This window comes from Podarcis melisellensis (assembly GCF_964234715.1).
Source record: "Podarcis melisellensis genome assembly, chromosome: 4".
Taxonomy (NCBI): domain Eukaryota; kingdom Metazoa; phylum Chordata; class Lepidosauria; order Squamata; family Lacertidae; genus Podarcis; species Podarcis melisellensis.
The window spans coordinates 33,735,743-33,755,297 of NC_138531.1; the positions used below are offsets into that span (position 1 = coordinate 33,735,743).

The following is a 19,555-nucleotide window of genomic DNA, read 5'->3' on the forward strand; positions in this document are numbered from 1 at the left end:
GAAAACCAGGAATGCAGGCTCCCACAGTTAAGGAATTGGCTCATCTTGAAAGCTTTTAAAAGACGTGCGCAGCTTTTCTTCTTGGTTTGAAAGCCAAGCTGTATCAAGTTCCCAAAAGGCTTCATGCTAAGTGAGACAGCGACTCTTGACTGCGTGCTCAGCTACACTAAGTCTAAAATTCTGCAGGGTTACCAAATTCATCGAGGCTTACTTATGGAAAAATAAGGAATGTGATTGAAGTTCATGGTTTAGGGACCACTAGGAACACTAGGAAGACAGGAGTGCCTGGTGTGCTCTGGTCCATGGGGTCACAAAGAGTCGGACAACAACAAGGAACAAAATGTTTAGCTAGAGCATCATGTTTACCACGGTAGGCAACAGGAAGGAGAATATTCGTTCCAAAAGCAAACCTTAGGAAGTCATACTGAATAAATAAGAGCACTGGACTTCAACCACTATGTAGTAGTGTTACAGAAATAATAATAATAATAATAATAATAATAATAATAATAATAATAAGAAGAAGAAGAAGTAGAAGCTAATCTACTTCTATGAAGGGTATAAGAAAGGAACAGCAGCAGAAAGGCTGACTAATGTATTCTAGAATCCCTGTGTTAACAGTTCTAAGTGTACATTGGAAAAAATAGAGCTACAATCAAGTTTGCCCTCAAGGCATTATTTATTTTTTTGTTAAAGGAGGGGAGCCCAGGCCTGTAATATAAAACTTTGGGTCTTTTCTTCTCCAAATAATTAAGTACTTTTTAACAAAGTGTCAAAAATTGTAACACAGAAGTTAGAGCAGCATTAGCAGTCTGGAAAATCACGGCAACTTTTCTGATAAAACAACATTCACTTCGATTAAAAATTAGCTTTCTGACTGATAACAAACCCTGCATATAAGCAATTGAATAGATCTGCCACTTTGCCAAGAATGGGTGGTTTTATGCAATTCCCCATAAACTGAAAGTGTTGCAACTGTCTCATGACATTTTCACAAATACGTTTCTTCAGCAATTCAAGGCAAACAGTTCCTGGTCTGTCTGAAGCAAACAGGATGAAGGTCGATATTCTAGCAAAGCGCGCTCTCTCTCTCTCTCTCTCTCTCTCTCTCTCTCTCTCTCTCTGTAAGAGCTCTGTAATACCTATTAAACAGATTCTCTGCAAAGATAATTTATCTTGTTAACTGCAAGAGGAATAACTTGATCGAGGAAACAGTCTTTTGTATTTGCCCAAAGTGGAATTGTTTATGATCACCTTCACGTTGGCTGTACCATCTTCAGGAACAACATCCACATCTTGCACTGTCGCTTCTTTGTAGAGCCAGCTAGAAAGGCAGAAAACAGTGAGTGCCTTATAGACATTGGCTGTATGCAGACAAAAACCAATCTCTGGAGTATTAGGAACACTGTGTGCTTATGCACTCACTCCTACCCTTGCATGCTCAGATTAATAAGCAGTTCCCTGGTCTAAGCAAATCCTCCAAATCAGGATTGCCGTTCACTTTGCATGATACTCGTAAATACTTCACGTGAGGTGGGCACAGGGAGGTGGTAGGGTAGAGCTGAGGGTTCCCTAACCCAATATGAAGAATAAGAACTCCTTAGCTCCCTTCTACAGTGGTACCTCGGGTTACATAAGCTTCAGGTTACAGACTCTCCTAACCCAGAAATAGTACCTCGGGTTAAGAACTTTGGATTTTTCGGAACTAGCCGACCTGACCGGAAGAGTCCGTGACCAGAAGGAGGAGAAGTATCAGGAAGAATGGATGAAATTTAATGACTATTTAGTTAAATACGCTAAGTTAAATTAATTGGGAAAAGCTTGCAATTACCAGATAGGCTTAGGATTTAAATATGTAATGTGATGAATTAATATGTTTAATGCTGAATTGGTAAGAAAGAAAGATGTTAAGTGATTAAGTTTATAAGAATTTTAATTTGGAAAACCGTTAAAATGATTTGCACTGAAATTCAACTAGGGGGATACGAGGAAGTCACTTAACAATCTTAATAAGATTAGTTTTAATAAGGTTATGATTTATGTTTGTTTGTGTGTTTATAATTTTGTGAAAATCAATAAAAAAGGGGGGAAAACTTTGCTTCAGGATGAGAACAGAAATCGTGCTCTGGTGGCAGCAGTGGGAGGCCCCATTAGCTAAAGTGGTGCTTCAGGTTAAGAACAGTTTCAGGTTAAGAACAGACCTCCGGAACGAATTAAGTACTTAACCCGCGGTACCACTGTACATTGAAACAAAGCAGTTCTATGACTGCAGTCTAGACAGTCAATGGGAAGCATTGGTGATGTGTTCTGTAGTAGTAGCAGCAGCATGATTACAAGTCAACGGCCTGGTGGCACCCAAGGACATATTTCACCAAACTCAAGGTCAAGAAAGCTAACCAACACACCAAGAAGGGAACCCTTTCAGCTTTAACTGTTACAACAGAACCAACAGAACACAGGCAAGTTGTGGGTTTGGCAAGGAAAATGAAGCTATTTTTTAAAGATGTGCTAAAACTTTGCTGTGGCGAAAGACCTAAAAGCTATCTGCGTTTGATGAAAAAGATCCTCGATACAAATTTGCTCTACAACAAACACCCCACAACCAGTAAGTAGCCTTACCTGAGCTGAGGTCCAGATAGATCGATTTTAATTGTCATAATGTTTTTCCCAGTTACTTTCAAAACTCTGCTGTCTATTTCCTTTTTTAATTCTTCTAAACCATGCCCGAGGAGAGCAGAAACTGCCATTGCATCTGGCTCAGCCGGATGATACCTCGAAGAAAGCAGAGGTCAGAAAGTCAGGTCTTGGCAGCAGGAAACAATATAGTTGATACACAGTGTGTTTTGTTGCTGTGGGCCTAGGAATGTTTCAGACATATTAAGATGATGCTCATATTTTGATTCCATTCTATGTAAGAACATCATTCTGGAATTAAGCTCCAAGATCATTTTGTTTGGGGAAAATTCAAGAGTATCAGGATCAGAAGAATGGTAATATTCAGGTATTCAAACCTGATCAGGCATGTGGTTGACTCTGGTTCCTACCACTATCTAGTATCAAAAATATTGAAGTAAATGCAAGGTTCTTTCGCTCTTAAACCAATCACATAGCTCAGGTGCTATGTCTGTCTTCACTGTAAATGTAGTACAAATTAATTTTTTCCTCATTATGGTCTTCTGTAAGTGCAACTTTTCAATTCCCAAAGTGTTGCATGTTTCTGAGCCTCATTAAAAGCAAGCAGCTCTTTTGAGGGTTGTAAATATTGAATGGTTTATTTCTAAGAAACTCATAAACCAGTCAATCCAGTTTAAAGGACACAACATAATTTATATTTAAATAACGTTTAAAACTGAGGAAATAAATAAAACACAAACTGTTGTGCGCTGGATTCCACCTAGCAGTCATTTGGCATTGTGAGTTAGAGAAAATGTCTCAATTTTTGGCCATGCTGGGTGGAATCCAACCATCCGCCTTGCATTCATGGAAGGCCTTTTGACTCGGCAGAAGCCTCGGCTAACCCCTGTACCCCTCCAGAGAGTGGAAGGATTTTCCAGACCAGTGTGGAGGTGTCTGGTGGATCAAAAGCCCTTCCATGAGTGCCAGGGATTCCACCCATTGACTTTTGGCTCTTGTCCAGGTTGACAGGGCCGTGGCATTTTGCCAGCAATGCAGAAAATGAATCTGGCACATTGCAGCTCATTGCAATACTCTAGTTTATCTTGATTAAGAATTGAGATAGCCGGGAGATCTAGACGATAACATTCTGTTACCTCTTACCTATTTATCAAATCCACTTTATTGTGAACTTCAATAATTGACTCCAGTAGGTGGCTGGGAAGATTAAGTTTCCTGAGAACCGATAGTACGCTTTCCTTCTGGAGGTTGCTTTCCGGATGGCTAACATCCCGCACGTGTACAATTAAATCCTAGTAACAAATAATATGCATGCCCCAAAAGGTGCTGAGTTATTTGACTTTTAAAAGAGAGCTGTAAGAGAGAAGGACAGTGTTTCATACTGCTATTTGATGAGGTACAAAACTGAACTCCAGGTGAAGTATTATTTGGCTAATTTCTAGAGTGCCTGTTTACTTTCTTAAGAACTAGAAATTGCTTTCATCTCTAGCATATATTAACATTAACTATAGACCCTAAGCAATTCGACCTTCTCCTAAGGCTAGAGGTGGAACGCCTTGGAACAATAGAGGAAAAATAGAGCAGGAAAAAGAAACTTTTGAAAAAGCTAGACGGATGCTTCCAACCAGATAAAACTGAACCAAAACCACACCCATGTAAAGCTCCTTTCGTCAAATACTCTTGCATCACTCTGTAGTATTTAAGATATGTGACACAAATGAGGGCTTAAAATAAACCTATTTCTGAGAAAGACCCAAGAAGGGTGAAGTTAGCAAGCATATCTAGGTTATTTTGGAAATCAGTGTAAGAACTATTACGGGGGTTGGGTGAGTTGCCCCCCTTGGGTATGATATTTTGCTAAACAGATTAAAAACTTAGCATCTAAAGTCCTCACTTATGACAATAAAGGTAAAGGACCCCTGACAGTTAAGTCCAGTCGTGAACGACACTGGGGTTGCGGCGCTCATCTTGCTTTACTGGCCGAGGAAGCTGACATTTGTCTGCAGAAGGTCCCCACCCCCTCTCCCGGGTCATGTGGCCAGCATGACTAAGCAGCTTCTGGCGAAACCAGAGTAGCGCATGGAAACACCGTTTACCTTCCTGCTGGAGTGGTACCTATTTATCTACTTGCACTTTGACGTGCTTTCGAACTGCTAGGTTGGCAGGAGCTGGGACCGAGCAACGGGAGCTCACTCCGTTGCGGAGATTCAAACTGCCAACCTTCCGATCGGCAAGTCCTAGGCTCTGTGGTTTAGACCACAGTGCCACCCGCGTCCCCACTTATGACAATGTCCAATACAAATTGAGCACAGTATGTTGCAGTCCTCAACTCTTCCCCTAGGTTAGTAAAACAGAAGCCTATGAATTCCTCAGAAACAAGTGCTAGTATCCAGGGGACCAGTATTTGCACCCACCTAAAGAGTAATTTCTCCCAAATGTTTGTTGGCTTTTAGGCTCCATATCTGTTGAACGGTGGTGGTTGTACTTACTGAGCAGGCTACATCTTCTAACGTGGCTGAAAACGATTCCACAAGGTCATGGGGCAGCTGAGACAGAAATCCAATCGTGTCAACATACAGGACAGTCAGACATGATGGCAGGAGGCCAGCATGGGCTGTAATGTCCAATGTTGCAAAGAGCTGATCTTGAGGCTGCAGTGCTGAATCCCCTGTAAGGGCCTTGATTAGAGTGGTTTTACCTAACAGAAATCAAGGAAGGAAAAGCTGAACCAGCCACAATTATAAAGGGGCGGGGGAGTTAATGGGATGGAGACTTGTCATTTATAGAAGCACAAAACCAGCAACCATGTCAATACTATTTTATAATCCATATGCCGGTGCACATCAGTGTGTTACGGACAGGTGTTCAGGAGATCATGATCCATCAGGTTTCATTTGAACAGAAGGAAGTGTGCCTGTGAGTCTTTCTGTGACTGGTAGGGGGTCCCAGGATCCAAGTCCCTTCCCTTCCCTTCCCAAAAGACAGTTATGGAGCTAAGTGTGCAGCACCCTTCCGTGAAATGAGCCAGCCTGACTGCTTCTACCTGTCAGCATTTGTAGCCAAGGAGTGAAATCAGAGCTGTGATTGATGAGAGGGTTGTTTCAACACCAGTAACAGGAAACCCCGAGGTCCTAAACTGCTTGTATTTCCCCCTCCCCTTTAGTACACTTTTACTGCTTCTGTCTTATTTTCTAGCTGTCCTTGAAATCTCTGCAGTTTTCAATTCTTTTTCTCCTACATATCAGGCTCCACCTATCTTGTGGTGGAATCTGGTACTCCCTGTAAGTTATTTTTTGAAATACTACTACACAATAAACACGGGTGGGTATTCAGGAATCCCCTTCCACACATGGCAAATGCAGAATGTGAAAACTTTGCAAAGAGGCTTAGGCACTACCATTTATCAAGGATTTTAGATATGCGGGAGACCCTACTAAGTAACAAAAAAGCACTTTGTTTTCTTGGGAAGAACTGGCATGCATACATGTTACAGTCCAAGAATTAAAACTTCCTTACACAAAGCTCTCTTCACCTTTACATGAATTTCTGGCAAGTACTTAAATACTAGCAACATAAGCATTTGTGGTGCTGTTCCCTACCACAATTAGTGTAGCCCATTACTGAAATAGTAGGAAACTCTGACTTTCTTCTTTGACTTCTGAGTAAGCGCCTTTTTCTTCTAAGCTTCTCTAGCGCTTTTCGAATTTTTAGTTCCTTTTCTTTTAAGAGGCGAAGTTGTACTTCCATGAACGTTTCACCTGAAAGGCAAGCAGCAGCAAAGCAAAAATCACCCATTTGGAACACATGAGGGAAACAAGGGCGACACCAAAGATCAAGTCTTTGCACAATTATTATTTTTAAAAAAGAATAATCACACAACAGTAAAAATAAAAGCTGGAAACAATCTGAAGTCATGTATCATTTTTGTTAAAATGTAACAGTTTCCATCATTGGTAGTGATAATATAAAATAAAGAATTTTAACATACACTGGAACCTCGGGTTACATTACCCTTGGGTAATGTAAACTTCGGGTTGCGAAAGCGGCAAACCCGGAAGTGTTTCACCACTTGCGTATACGCAGAAGCGGTCTACTGCCGCACGCACATGTGCAGAAGAGGTCTCTTCTTTTGAGAAAACTTTGGGATACGGCCGGACCTCCGGAATGGATCCTGTTCACAACTGGAGGTACCACTGTATATGAAAATAAAATTTTGGAAGGGAGATGAAGGATTCAGCAGTTGGTGGAACACAATAAAAAATGTGTATACAGTGGTAACTGGTTATGAACTTAATTCGTTCCGGAGTTCTGTTTCTAACCTGAGGTACCACTTTAGCTAATGGGGCCTCCTGCTGCCGCCGCGCGATTTCTGTTCTCATCCTGAGGTAAAGTTCTTAACCAGAGGTACTACTTCTGTGTTAGCGGAGTCTGTAACCCAAAGTGTTTGTAACCCAAGGTACCACTGTATTGCTTAGATGTATAGAACACTGAACATGACTGCCACACCTGCCTATTGCAGCTAGAATAGTCTTTAACCTTGAACATACTAGCACAGGCATGGCTTTTTCAGGAAAGATCTGTAAAAAGGATGCCAGACTCCCTTTTATTCTTACCCCAGTTTTCACATAACGCTAAGCCAAATCATGAGTAGGCAAGTATGTGGGTATTCAGAGCAGACATCAGTCTTGCATCATTCCTCCGGCTACTGTTCTGCTACCTGGAGCGAAGCCATGGTTTTGGCTTGACATTATGTCTGAACCCACAGGTAAGCCAAGAAAAAAAACCTTGACTTTAGCTCATGCTTTGTCGGAAGACAAACCATGAGTTGGATTTGGATGTAACGCAAAACCAAACCACAGCTTATCTTCAGGTAGCAGGGCAACAGCAGAATCGGGAGGAAGAGCAAGGCAGCAGCAATTCATGCTTAGCTATGGTTTAGATTAGCATTACGTGCTAACCAGGCCACAGATTTTCTGGGAGAATCCACAGAACCAAGTCTAAGCAAACATGTCCCCCCCCCAAGAATATTTATTAAAGTTTTCAGTAATAATACAATAAAAATCAAAAAGAAAAAAGAAAAAAAATAACAGAAATACAAAAATAAAAATAGTTAAAAACACGTAAGTTTCCCATTACTTATTTTTCATTAACTTATTTCCCAGACCTCCTCATACCTTCCTTTTTTGTATTCCAATTCAAATTGTTAGTTCAGCAAATCCTTATCAATAAGTTTTAACCTATTTCTAAACCTTTTTTTCATATTCTCTTAAAGCATTACAGCTGGAAACCACTTAATTTCTATCCGACATCATTCTAACATTCATTAATTTTGCAATATTTCTGTAAATAGTCTTTAAATTTCTTCCAATCTTCTTCCGCCGACTCTTCTCCCTGGTCTCGGATTCTGCCAGTCATTTCTGCCAATCCCATATAGTCCATCACCTTCATCTGCCATTCTTCCAGAGTGGGTAGATCTTGTGTCTTAAGCAAACATGTTTCATATGCATGGCTCTAAAGCAGTGTTTCCCAACCGGTGTTCCGTGGCACACTAGTGTGCCGCGAGACGTTGCCTGGTGTGCCGTGGGAGGGAGGCGGGCGAGTCGGGCGGCGGGAGCGCAAGGCTTGCGGGCGGCAGCCGGCAGCACGGAGCGCCCTTCGGAGGCTGCCCCGTGCTCCGCGCTGGTGTTGGCCAGCCTTGCGCACCCGGGGGATCTCCCCCCAGGAGCGCAAGGCTTGCGGGCAGCAGCTGGCAGCGCGGAGCACGGGGCGCCCTTCGGAGGACGCCCCGTGCTCTGCGCTGATGTTGGCAAGCCTTGCGCACCCGGGGGATCTCCCGCCCCGAGAGCGCAAGGCTTGCGGGCGGAAGCCGGCAGCATGGAGCACGGGGCGCCCTTTGGAGGACGCCCCGTGCTCTGCGCTGGTGTTGGCCAGCCTTGCGCACCTGGGGGATCTCCCCCCCGAGAGCGCAAGGCTTGCGGGCGGCAGCTGGCAGCGCGGAGCACGGGGCGCCCTTCGGAGGACGCCCCGTGCTCCGCGCTGGTGTCGGCAAGCCTTGCGCACCTGGGGGATCTCCCCCCAGGAGCGCAAGGCTTGCGGGCGGCAGTTGGCAGCGCGGAGCATGGGGCGCCCTTCGGAGGACGCCCCGTGCTCCGCGCTGGTGTCGGCAAGCCTTGCGCACCCGGGGGATCTCCCCCCCGAGAGCGCAAGGCTTGCGGGCGGAAGCCGGCAGCACGGAGCACGGGGCGCCCTTTGGAGGACGCCCCGTGCTCCGCGCTGGTGTTGGCCAGCCTTGCGCACCCGGGGGATCTCCCCCCGAGAGCGCAAGGCTTGCGGGCAGCAGCTGGCAGCGCGGAGCACGGGGCGCCCTTCGGAGGACGCCCCATGCTCCGCGCTCGTGTTGGCAAGCCTTGCGCACCCGGGGTATCTCCCCCCAGGAGCGCAAGGCTTGCGGGCGGCAGCTGGCAGCGCGGAGCACGGGGCGCCCTTCGGAGGACGCCCCGTGCTCCGCGCTCGTGTTGGCAAGCCTTGCGCACCCGGGGGCGCGTGGGGCGCCCTGAAACAGAGGGTTCCCCATGCTGCGGACTGTAGCCTGCCGCCTGAAGCGCGGGGCGCCCTGAAGCAGAGCGCCCCTCGCGCCAGGCAGACATGGGCCAGCCCCACAAGCTCGGGGGACAGCGGGGAGGCACAGCACCGCCATCCCACTGTTCCCCGACCTGGTTTTGGGGGGGGAAATAAAGGAAAAAAATTTTTCCTTTATTTCCCCCCCCCAAAAAAGTAGGTGCGTCCTATTTCATAATAAAGTAATTATAAAATACTTTCTTTGTGTTTATTTGATGCGTATTAAAGAGAGTTACTTTATATATAGTCAATATAGGCACACAGTTAATTTTTTAAACATTTTCTAATGGTGGTGTGCCTCGAGATTTTTTTCATGAAACAAGTGTGCCTTTGCCCAAAAAAGGTTGGGAAACACTGCTCTAAAGGAATCACTACAAGAACAGTTCCATAAAGACAAACTGCATGTGGGTGGTAATCAGTGTTTGCAGCAAAGCCCTTGATTGCAATAGTGATGGAGTTTTTTTACTATTGATTTCCACAATAAATGCAGCCTACCTGAACCCATAATGTATCTTGAGCCACCTCTCTGCTGATCCAACCGATTGACATCATTTCTTACATTGGTCCTGAGGGATAAAAAAATTAATATACCTTTCAATGGCCATAAAAGTCTATTGACAGTTAAGTTACAATGGATGCAACTCAGATAAAATTAGTTGAAACCAATGAAAGAAGTTAGGTAAAGGTAAAGGTACCCCTGCCCATACGGGCCAGTCTTGACAGACTCTAGGGTTGTGCACTCATCTCACTCTAGAGGCCGGGAGCCAGCGCTGTCCGCAGACACTTCCGGGTCACGTGGCCAGCGTGACAAGCTGCATCTGGCGAGCCAGCGCAGCACATGGAACACCGTTTACCTTCCCGCTGGTAAGCGGTCCCTATTTATCTACTTGCACCCGGGGGTGCTTTCGAACTGCTAGGTTGGCAGGCGCTGGGACCGGACGACGGGAGCGCACCCCGCCGCGGGGATTCGAACCGCCGACCATGCGATCGGCAAGTCCTAGGTGCTGAGGTTTTGCCCACAGCGCCACCTGCGTCCCTATGAAAGAAGTTAGTTGCAGTTAAAGTAAATACCATTGCTTTTAATGAGACCTAAAGCACAAGCCTATACATGCCTAGTCAGAAGTTAAACCCCACTGAGTTTGACAGCACTTGCTAAGTTGGCATAGGACTGTAACCATAGCTGTCAACTTTTCCCTTTTCTAGTGAGGAATCCTATTCAGAATAAGGAAATTTCCCTTTAAAAAGGGAAACGTTGACAGCTAGGACTGTAACCTTACACATAATGAACATTAGCTAAGATCAGATTCTTTCTGATCGTTTAAACATAATACTTTCATTGGCAAAGAAATCTGTTTTATGGTACTATGCTGGACTTTTAAACCGATGGTGCTTTCACACATTAAAAAGTATGTTACGGGTCTATCAGAACTTCTGAAAACTACATACACAGCCCTGAAAGGAGATGAAAGTGATGAATAAGCACTCATAAAAACTGTAATGATAAAAAAAATCCATGTATATATCTTTTAACATAAAAAGGTAACTGCAAAATAGCTTTAAAAAACTTCTTAACTTGATCTAAAGCTGCTTTTATAAGTTGTAAGCTGCCATGTTATATTTTATAATTTTTTCAAATAAAACATACAAACCAGTCTTCCCCAGTTTGGTGTTCTATTGATATTTCAGACTACAACTCCTATCAGCTTCAGCCAACATGGTCTGTTGTAGCTGATGGGAATTGTAGTTCCAAACATCTGGAGGGCACCAGGTTGGGAAAGACTGATCTAAGCTTTGTAATGTAGTTACAATAGATGTAGTTACATCTATCAGTATATTACACAACAGGCAAGCCAATTTTGAGTTATTATCTGAAAGCGTTTCTGCTTTCTATTCAGATACTAACATGAAATGTGCATTGCTTTAAGTACCTTAGAAGTGGGATTTCAGCCAATGCTATCTGGAGCTTTGCCTCTTTTGTTCGAGCATTGCAGCGGAAAATATGAAGGACGATTGTGTATCTGTCAAAGACTTTCACTTGCCAGGCTTCTTCAAGTTCTTTCTTTTAAAAGATAAAATAAACTGAAGGTTTTTATATTGCCTGTGAATTTGATGGAATTCAGAATTTTAACAATGTACTGCTGTAAAATTAGCATCTAATGGCTTTAAGGACTTGATTGTAAAACCTATCAGAACAGCTCACGCTACTGAAAGAGGCAAAAGCAAAACCTCGTGCTTCATTTTCTGCATATTTGTAGCCCTCTGATATAGAAGATGTCACTCCTGGAATGGGGATGGACCAAGTAGCCTCACCCCATAGACTTCATGCGAACAACACAACTATCTGTACCAACAGACCCTTCACACGTACAGCTGACCTGGAAACTGAACTGCACAGGCTTCTGGAGTGCATAGAAGCCTTTGTGCATGCAACTGTATGTGCAAAGTTTCTATCAGCACACAGTCATGTTGTTAATGCAAAGGAATGGGAGTGAGGTCTATGTATCCCTGGCCCTTTGCTGGACAACACAGGAGCAATATATTCTGAAGTGGCTCTATGCTCCATAAGCCTTTCTAGACATGGTTTCACCTACACCCAAGTCACCACCTATGATGAGTTTCCTCTTCTCTGGCATAGCATGTGTGAATATGTAGCATATCACTGGGCACTATCGCATTGTGAGTTTCCCTGCTCCCACCAGCAGCTGGTACCTAGTGGAGCGGATTGAGTAAACTACTGCATTACAACATTGTGTGGTCTGTATTTATGCTACAGAGGGGAAATGTCATCACAAGGAAGTATTTGAGGTACAAGTAAAAGAATGCCTAGACCAGTTTTTCATGTGTATATTACAAACTGATGCATGAAAAGGAATATGGAACCATATTTAGGTAAAATTTAGTGATGTTTAGCCACGAAGCAAACATCATACTCTGTCATAGTCCAATCCTATGCAGGTTTACTTAGCCCGTTCAACAGCAAGCGAATAAAATCAGAGTTATTTCTCGACTACTGGACTTCTGGACTACTACTAAATCAATGATTTATGCAGATTCTTAGCTACATTCACACTATATCAATATAATAAAAATATTCCAGAACCACGAAGGAAGACTTGTTAGCTTAGATATAAAACTTTGGATTACCTTTGTTAGAGGAGAAAGCCTTTCGACATTTACGAAGACAGATGATACGTTTGGCAGTCCTTTAATCTTATCTAAAGAAAAGTATTGAGATACATAATTTTGTAACATATTGACTTTTTTTTAAAAAAAGTGAAATAGTAGCCCTGCATTTTAGGCATTTCTCAAGGGTTGGCAGGGCAGGCACCCACTTCCTCCGCCGTGTCCTACAAATACTCATCAATCACATTCCTAGGGACAATTCACACCCTCAGGTAAGGCAAGAGTTTCAGCATCAGTCATTTGCTAAGAAAACATCTGACTAACTCTTGCAGATAGCCAGATTATAGCATTATACTTGAACTACTACCAGTATCTGATGTTGGATTAATGGATATGAATATTAATCTGTTCCCCCAATTTGGGTGCATTAGAAAACAACAGAAGTGCAACAGCTGGTGCATGAGGGGAAGGGGTAAGCGGGTAGTACACATGCAGAAAGCTTGCTCAGAGTTTGATAAGCTGCAGGTTAAAGAGAGTTATAACTGAACCAGTCCATTATGTACAGTCAACTGTTATTATTTATTATAGCAAACCTAAACATTTCACTGAAAGAGTCACAGTGAAATATTTCAAAGTTATATCCATTCAACCCCCCCCCCCCACTTAGAACATGTAGTATTTAAATTAGTATATAAATCTTATGGTTAGATACCACGGGGTTTCGTTTCATTTTATGAAAATGATAATGTGAAGCATTAAAGGAGAAAAGAAAAAAGCTTCAAAGCTTCCTACGGGTATTGTCTTACCAGTCAGTAGCTGAAAATTCCCTTTGCCAAAGATAAATTTCTTGTCAGGAACTTTTGTAGAAAGGATTATTTTATCTACAACTGTCCAGTTCTGTATGGTATTTATGAGAGCAGCAGCCTCAGCTAGTTGTAGTTCAGCTGTCAGTTGGGAGAGAAAATTGATACACAGTTCTAGTTACATAACATCATCCATTTTCAACATCTGTTTATCCATAAACACACAGTTATAATGAAAAGTACATCTACGAAATGAAATCTTGGAATGTTAACCCCCTTCAAGCTAGAGGCAATGTCAGGTCTAGAGATGGAGACACCAGTCTGTTTCTGTTCCAAGTCAGTTTCACATGTGCTCAAAGTCCCATGAACCCGTCCAGAAGTCACCCCAAATTCAGTTTAATGCACCATAATGGTATTATTAACAATAATTGCATCTATACCCCTCCCTTTTCCCCATGGAGCTCAAGGTGGTGTGCATGGACCCTCCCCATCTCATTTAATCCCCTGAGAGGTAGGTTAGGCTGAGAGGCAGCTGACTTGTGATGATTTGGGCTGGTTTCTATGCCTGGTGCCAACACCTTTACTCCATGTGCAAGTACAACACACAGGAGGACAAGCTGGGCGCAGCTGCGTTGCAGACACACAACCTTTCTTGTGTGGCTGTGTCTGGCATCACACCTGTGGTTAGCTGCGGCTTGCCTGGCCCCCATTTCACAGCTGGGTGAACAATAAACACTTTCTGGGCGTCAAGAGGGAGAGTGGGCAGGCTCGGTTCCAGCAGATCTTCATCTATGTCCAGCCCGTCCTCATCTTCCTCCTCGTCGCCCCCTGCTCCGCAGCTGCTCCGGTTGCCGTCCCAACCCCTCCTTCCCTTAGCAGGCCCATGGCCAGACTCCGGGAGCCGATAGCTGGCGCCAGTGGCGTGCCAAAACCTGACCGGAGCGGGCGCTAAACGCCCAGCCGGGGGGAGAGGAATAGCGACGCGCAACTTCTGCAGCAGCAGCCGCCACCTAAGACTCACGAGGACCATGGCGAGCGCGTGTGTGTAACACCCATTAAGTCCCCCCAGTCGCGATTTGTCCGTCCCCCAAAACACGCCCCGTTGGGTCCCATCACCGGTTGGAACAGAGCCGGGTGCAAAGCCCAGCCTCCTCCTCTAGCTCCGCCCCACACCAACCCGGAGCAGAAGAAGTTGCCATGAGAGGGGCGGGGCTTGAAGGAAGAGCGTTCCAAAGCGGAAATCTCGTTCCTATTGGGTAAGTCGCGGCACGTGATGAGGAGGGATCGGGGATCTGGGAGCTTCGAGCGACTTTTGAGGGCGGGGCTCGTGCCGCTGCTGTGATTGAACGCCGGGGCGGGCCGCTCCGCCCGTGTCAGAACCGGGCCTTCGCTTGGGCCGTTGTCGGCCAGCAGAAGGGTAGGGGGGCGCGCTCGCGGGCGGGTGGGCGGTTAGTGTCCGGGCTGAGGAGGGACGCGCTTGCGCGACGCCGTTGGCTCCCTTGCTTGCGCAACGCTCCGCGCGCGTGACCCGCCGCCTTCTCGGTCGTCGCCCCTTTCCATCTCTTTCCGCCTTGCGCGGCCAATTTCTCTTCCTTTCTGCTCGTGCTTCTCCCGCTTCGTTGCGCTCTGCTCCACTTCGCAGCCTCTTCGCAGCTTACAAGGTTGGGTGGGAGTTTCCGAACAGGGCAGGAATTCAACCGCTGGAAGTTTTTTGCACCCTATTCCGGCCCCTCCCACCCACCTGCCCCGTGTGAAATTTGTACCTGTTGATTTTCTGGACACAGGAGTCTTAACCCCCCGCCCCCCCCGAATGACGACAATCTCATCTTGTTGTTTGGGAATATCTTTTTTTTTGCATTCAAATCTTGCCTTGCTCCTTCCCACGAACATACTTTCCTTTGCCCTGGCTGGGGAAACCTAGCCAGATGGGCGGGGGTATAATTAATGATAATCATAGTAATCATTCTGTATTTGGGTTGTACTTCCTCTTTAGCTGCAGTCATGATAACTGTAAAAATATTTCCTTTTCTGAATTATATGCCCTATTCTAAACAGCTGTAGGTTTCTCTCCACCCCCCCCCCCACCTTTAGAAAAACCTCTTTAAAAGGGGATTATTTTCTCTTTGGTAAATTCTATTTATATAGCAATCTCTTTTTTCTGTGTATTATATTTCATAACGCATGAAGCAACGGTTTCAAATGAGGTAGATGTAGAATGAATTTTGTCATTGCGCCACTGATGAAATTTTCTTTCTTTCTTTCTTTCTTTCTTTCTTTCTTTCTTTCCCAACCACCTTTTTCCTCCCAAGGAACTCAAAGGTGGTGTACACGGTTCTCCATTCCCTGTTTTATCCGCACAACAACCTTCTGAGGCACATTAGGCTGAAAGACAGTGACTTGGAGAATTTCAATAGAAATTAAGGAGGTAAGAAGAAACCTGTTGAATCAGACGAAAAGCTTATCTAGGCCAGATTTCATGCAGGCAGGTGCATCTACTAGGCCTACAGGCAGGTCTATAAAGGTGATCACTCTCCCTGGCTGTTGTCAGCCTCTCCTCGTACCTATTTAGTGGCATGAAACCTTTATCCTTGAGGTTCCCATTTAGGCCTAATCAGCTTTTAAGGACAGCAAAGCCTGTGGTCATCATAACCACATATTTATTTTTTATTCTACAGTCCTACCTCTTGTTACATTCGGTTCAGGTTACGTCTTTTCAGATTGCGTCCCGTGGAGACGCAGAAGTACTGGAATGGGTTACTTTCAGGTTACTTCCGCTCACGCATGTTCACTCAAAATGACGTCATGCGCAGATGCGCAGCTGTGGCTTGCGCTCTGCTCATGTTGCGAATGGGGCTCCGGAACGGATCCCGTTCGCAACCAGAGGTACCACTGTATTAAGCACTTTTATTCCATAATGGAACACACGGTGGTGTACATGTGGTTCCTTGATTACACCCTATGTGAAGAAACATTTTCTTATGTCTGTCCCAAATGTATTACCAATCAAATTTTTGCCACAGGTGGTCTCCCTGTGACTTGAAACTTCAATGCATAATAGCGAACTTTGTATAGTGCTTTCCTGCATTCATGCACATTGTTTAGTTGTTATCTTTAAGCAACCTTGGAAGACTAATTAGCACATTATTCTGCAGCCCAAGACCTCGTTCATTTTGTCAGCAAGGGTAACAAATAAAAATGATAAAAAATAAAGCAGACATGTGCTGAGGTGCCTAGATTGGGATACAAATAGCTGTCTTTCCTTCATCTGATTGCTCTTTTGGTGTGTGAAGTGGGGCTGATAAGCAGATTACAGCTGGTCTGCCTGAATCAGTTGAGGAGGGATGTTTGCCAATGTGTGTGCATGCAAGGTTGTGGGGTTGGTCACACGCAATTTTGGCCCCAACAACTAATCTCATGCCAATCCTGAAGGGATAGTAAAAGCACCTGACTTCCTTAAAGTATCCTGGTAATTCATAACATCCTTAGAAAACTACAGCTCTCAGGATACTTTGGGGGAAGTCATGTCCTTTTAATGTGAGGCTTGCACACAGCCCAATAAAGGTAAATAAAGCTGGAGGTTAGTGGTGGGGAGAGAGTTCACCTAGTGAGATCTGAACAGATTCATAACCTAGTCTCCTAGCTGCTATGCTACAACAGCTTAGTTTATGAGCATCTTGGATTAAGAACACTGCAAACCCGGAAGTAGGTGTTTTGGTTTGTGAACTTTGCCTTGGAAGCAGAACATGTTTTGCTTCCTGTTGAGCGTGTTCCATTTGTAAATTGAGCCCCCCGCTGCTAGGGGAAAGCACGCCTTGGTTTAAGAATGCTTTGGTTTAAGAACGGACTTCTGGAACAGATAAAGTTTGTACAGTCATACCTTAGGATAAGTACGCTTCATGATAAGTATCTTCGGGTTGCGCTCCGTGGCGACCCGGAAGTAATGGAGCGCGTTACTTCCGGGTTTCGCCGCTCACACATGTGCAGACGGTCAAAATGACGGCATGCACGGAAGCGGCGAAACACTACCCGCGCAGATGCGCAGTTGCATCTTACGTTCTGTTCAGGATGCGAACGGGGCTTCAGAACGGATCCCGTTCGCATCCCGAGGTCCCACTGTACTATACTACCACTCCTGTCTTAAGACACAAAGTATCTATGAAGAAGACTATGTTACTGTTTTACTATAACATACACTATGTTATGAAATTCTTGCTGTGTTACTATGAAATTGTTCTGTAGTGTTTGTCTCAATTTTAAAATTTATTTATTTAATTTTTATGCTGCCCTTCCTCTGAGGATCACAGGGGCAGTTTACAATATAAGAGAACAAAAATACAAAAAATGGTATCAAACAAAAACAGTAACCCTCCCACTTAACCAGAGGCCTGGGAGAAATGCATTCCTGTTTCTTTGTTGTAAGCCGCCTTGAGCAGGATTTTTCTTGTGGAAGAGTGGCATGCAAATGAAATGAATGAATGATTGACCTAATAATGTTGCGAAACGTTGAGAAACAGTGTAATCTCTGGTTATGTTTCAAGAATTATTTCTGTGTAACACAAAAGATTGCGTACTGCATGTTGAATGATGGCTGGTCTTCAGAAATGCTATTATTTCAGCAACTTTTGTCTTGTGGGATTGTATTCTCCTCTTAGCCATGTTGCTAAAATATCATTTTACTGTTGTATTTTTGAACTGCTGCTATTAACATATTGTATTGTAATTTTATGGTGTGTATTGTCTGCTTTTTTAAAAAAAATGTGCAGTTCTGCTGTTCTGAGGAGAGCTGAAGAAAATGAATTTGAATTGCTGTTGTAAATATTCCTTTTCACGATGAAGCGTCTGATCAGAATGACTTGCTTTCTGTGCTGCTGAGAGGATGTAGCGAAAATGATAGCAGAGCCCAATTCCGTTGCCAATCTTCCCAACCACAAGTAAGACTTTTGACATTAGCGTACAGAACTTATCTTGTTGTTTTTATTGAGAAGTTTATTTAATTTTAGTGGTCTGGAGTGGTGTGTGTGTGCTCATACATTAAAAATGTTGCTTGCCAGTTTATCATTTTAATATGATACAATTATATAGTTTCATGTTTAATATATCTTAACATTTAACAACGCCAGCAAAACTTAATAAGATCAGAGTTAAAATAAGAAGGAATCCACTGGGATAAAATATAACATCAGGTTGGAGAAGGCTGAGTTAGTACAATTTAGGGTTGCCAGGACAAACCCCAAAGTTGTTGAATATAATGTCTGAATTGACAAACCATCAAAACTGACTCGGAAATTGAGTGAAGTGGAAAGTAGTTTGTGCTGGTACCTCCTTAAAAAGTGCAGTGCTGGCCAAATGCAAAATGGTAGCAATCAAGTGGCCTCTAAACCACAGTTTTCCTACAGATTTGTAAGTTCAGACCATGGTTTGTGTTCCCAAGCAAGAGTTAGCCACAAACTCTTGGCATGGCTGGCTCATGCAGTGTTGCTCTCCAACTTTTTCTGAGTGCCCTGCATTTGGGTCAAAGTTCAGTGGAAGCTGAGCCAGCTGGCTTTGGTGTGGGACTATTTTACCCTAACTTTTAGCCTGGTATGGCATTTTGTTTGTTTTTTAACTTGGATGAAGGCAGCAGAAGGCTTAAGGGCTACACCTACTTTGCAAAGCCAGATATGGCCTATGGGTTGCTGACCCCTGCTTCTACTTGTGTTTGTACGTTCAGTTTGTGAAGCAGAGGTTAAAGGAAGCTAGAGACTGATTTATGGATGGAGAGTTACCGCATTTTTCGCTCTATAGGACGCACCCGACCATAGGACGCACCTTGTTTTAGAGGGGGAGAACAAGAATTTTTTTTCCTCCCCCTCTCTGCTCAGCACCCCTTCAGTGAAGCGGCAGGAGAAACGGAGCCCCTTCCATTTCTCCTCCCGCTTCGCTGAAGGGGCGCTGCGCAGCTCTCTCTCTCTGCTGAAGCCAGGAGAGTCTTGCTCTCCCAGCTTCAGCAAAAGGAACCCAAAGCCTTCGGAGCGCAGCGTGAGTTCCCGCTGTGCTCCAAAGGCTTCAGGCAGTTATCACTGAAGCCTGGAGAGTGAGAGGGGTCGGTGCGCACCGACCCCTCTCGCTCTCCAGGCTTCAGCGAAAGCAACGCGAAGCCTCCGGAACGCGGAGGGAGCGCTCCCTCTGCGCTTTGGAGGCTTCGCGTTGCTTTCGCTGAAGCCAAGGAGCCTGCATTCGCTCCATAGGACGCACACACATTTCCCCTTTATTTTTGGAGGGGAAAATGTGCGTCCTATAGAGCAAAAAATACGGTAAATACTCTCCCCTCCCCGTCCCCCCCCCATGATATAAAGCGGATACCCTCTCCTATTTTGCTTTGGTTGAATAGCTGCAAA

General features: G+C 44.5%; 2 protein-coding genes across 6 annotated transcripts in view; one reads left to right on the top strand and one right to left on the bottom strand.

Moving 5' to 3' along the window:
* Positions 1-975: 975 nt before the first annotated feature.
* On the bottom strand, positions 976-14,306 carry GTPBP6 (GTP binding protein 6 (putative)). The gene is made up of 10 exons (XM_081907672.1): positions 13,857-14,306; positions 13,182-13,319; positions 12,397-12,467; positions 11,181-11,311; positions 9,748-9,818; positions 6,234-6,392; positions 5,124-5,332; positions 3,778-3,926; positions 2,620-2,772; positions 976-1,324 (listed from the first exon to the last, which is right to left on the bottom strand). The coding sequence occupies exons 1-10, from the start codon at positions 14,206-14,208 to the stop codon at positions 1,180-1,182; spliced, it is 1,578 nt and encodes a 525-aa protein (XP_081763798.1). The 5' UTR covers positions 14,209-14,306; the 3' UTR covers positions 976-1,179.
* A 170-nt stretch (positions 14,307-14,476) lies between these two features.
* Positions 14,477-19,555, top strand: part of LOC309367884 (cohesin subunit SA-2-like) — a gene marked incomplete at its 3' end in the record, with an annotated part of 57,289 nt that continues 52,210 nt past the window's right edge. For 4 of the 5 annotated variants that reach the window (XM_081907529.1, XM_081907530.1, XM_081907531.1 and 1 more), the window contains exons 1-3: positions 14,477-14,595; positions 15,488-15,603; positions 17,942-18,109. In XM_081907529.1, coding sequence (XP_081763655.1) covers positions 18,066-18,109 — 44 coding nt within the window. In that variant the 5' untranslated portion in view covers positions 14,477-14,595; positions 15,488-15,603; positions 17,942-18,065. The remainder of the gene's footprint in view (positions 14,596-15,487; positions 15,604-17,941; positions 18,110-19,555) is intronic. The other variant, XM_081907528.1, reaches the window with a different exon arrangement.

Bases quoted from the DNA above. Each gene is read 5' to 3' on its own strand.
- GTPBP6 (XM_081907672.1), bottom strand. From the start codon at position 14,208: ATGGTCCTCGTGAGTCTTAGGTGGCGGCTGCTGCTGCAGAAGTTGCGC. The intron at 6,393-9,747 runs GTAGGCTGCATT...CTTGCCTTTCAG, and splicing joins AAGATACATTATGGGTTCAG to GTGAAACGTTCATGGAAGTA. The intron at 5,333-6,233 runs GTAGGGAACAGC...GATTTCTGTTAG, and splicing joins AATGGGCTACACTAATTGTG to GTAAAACCACTCTAATCAAG.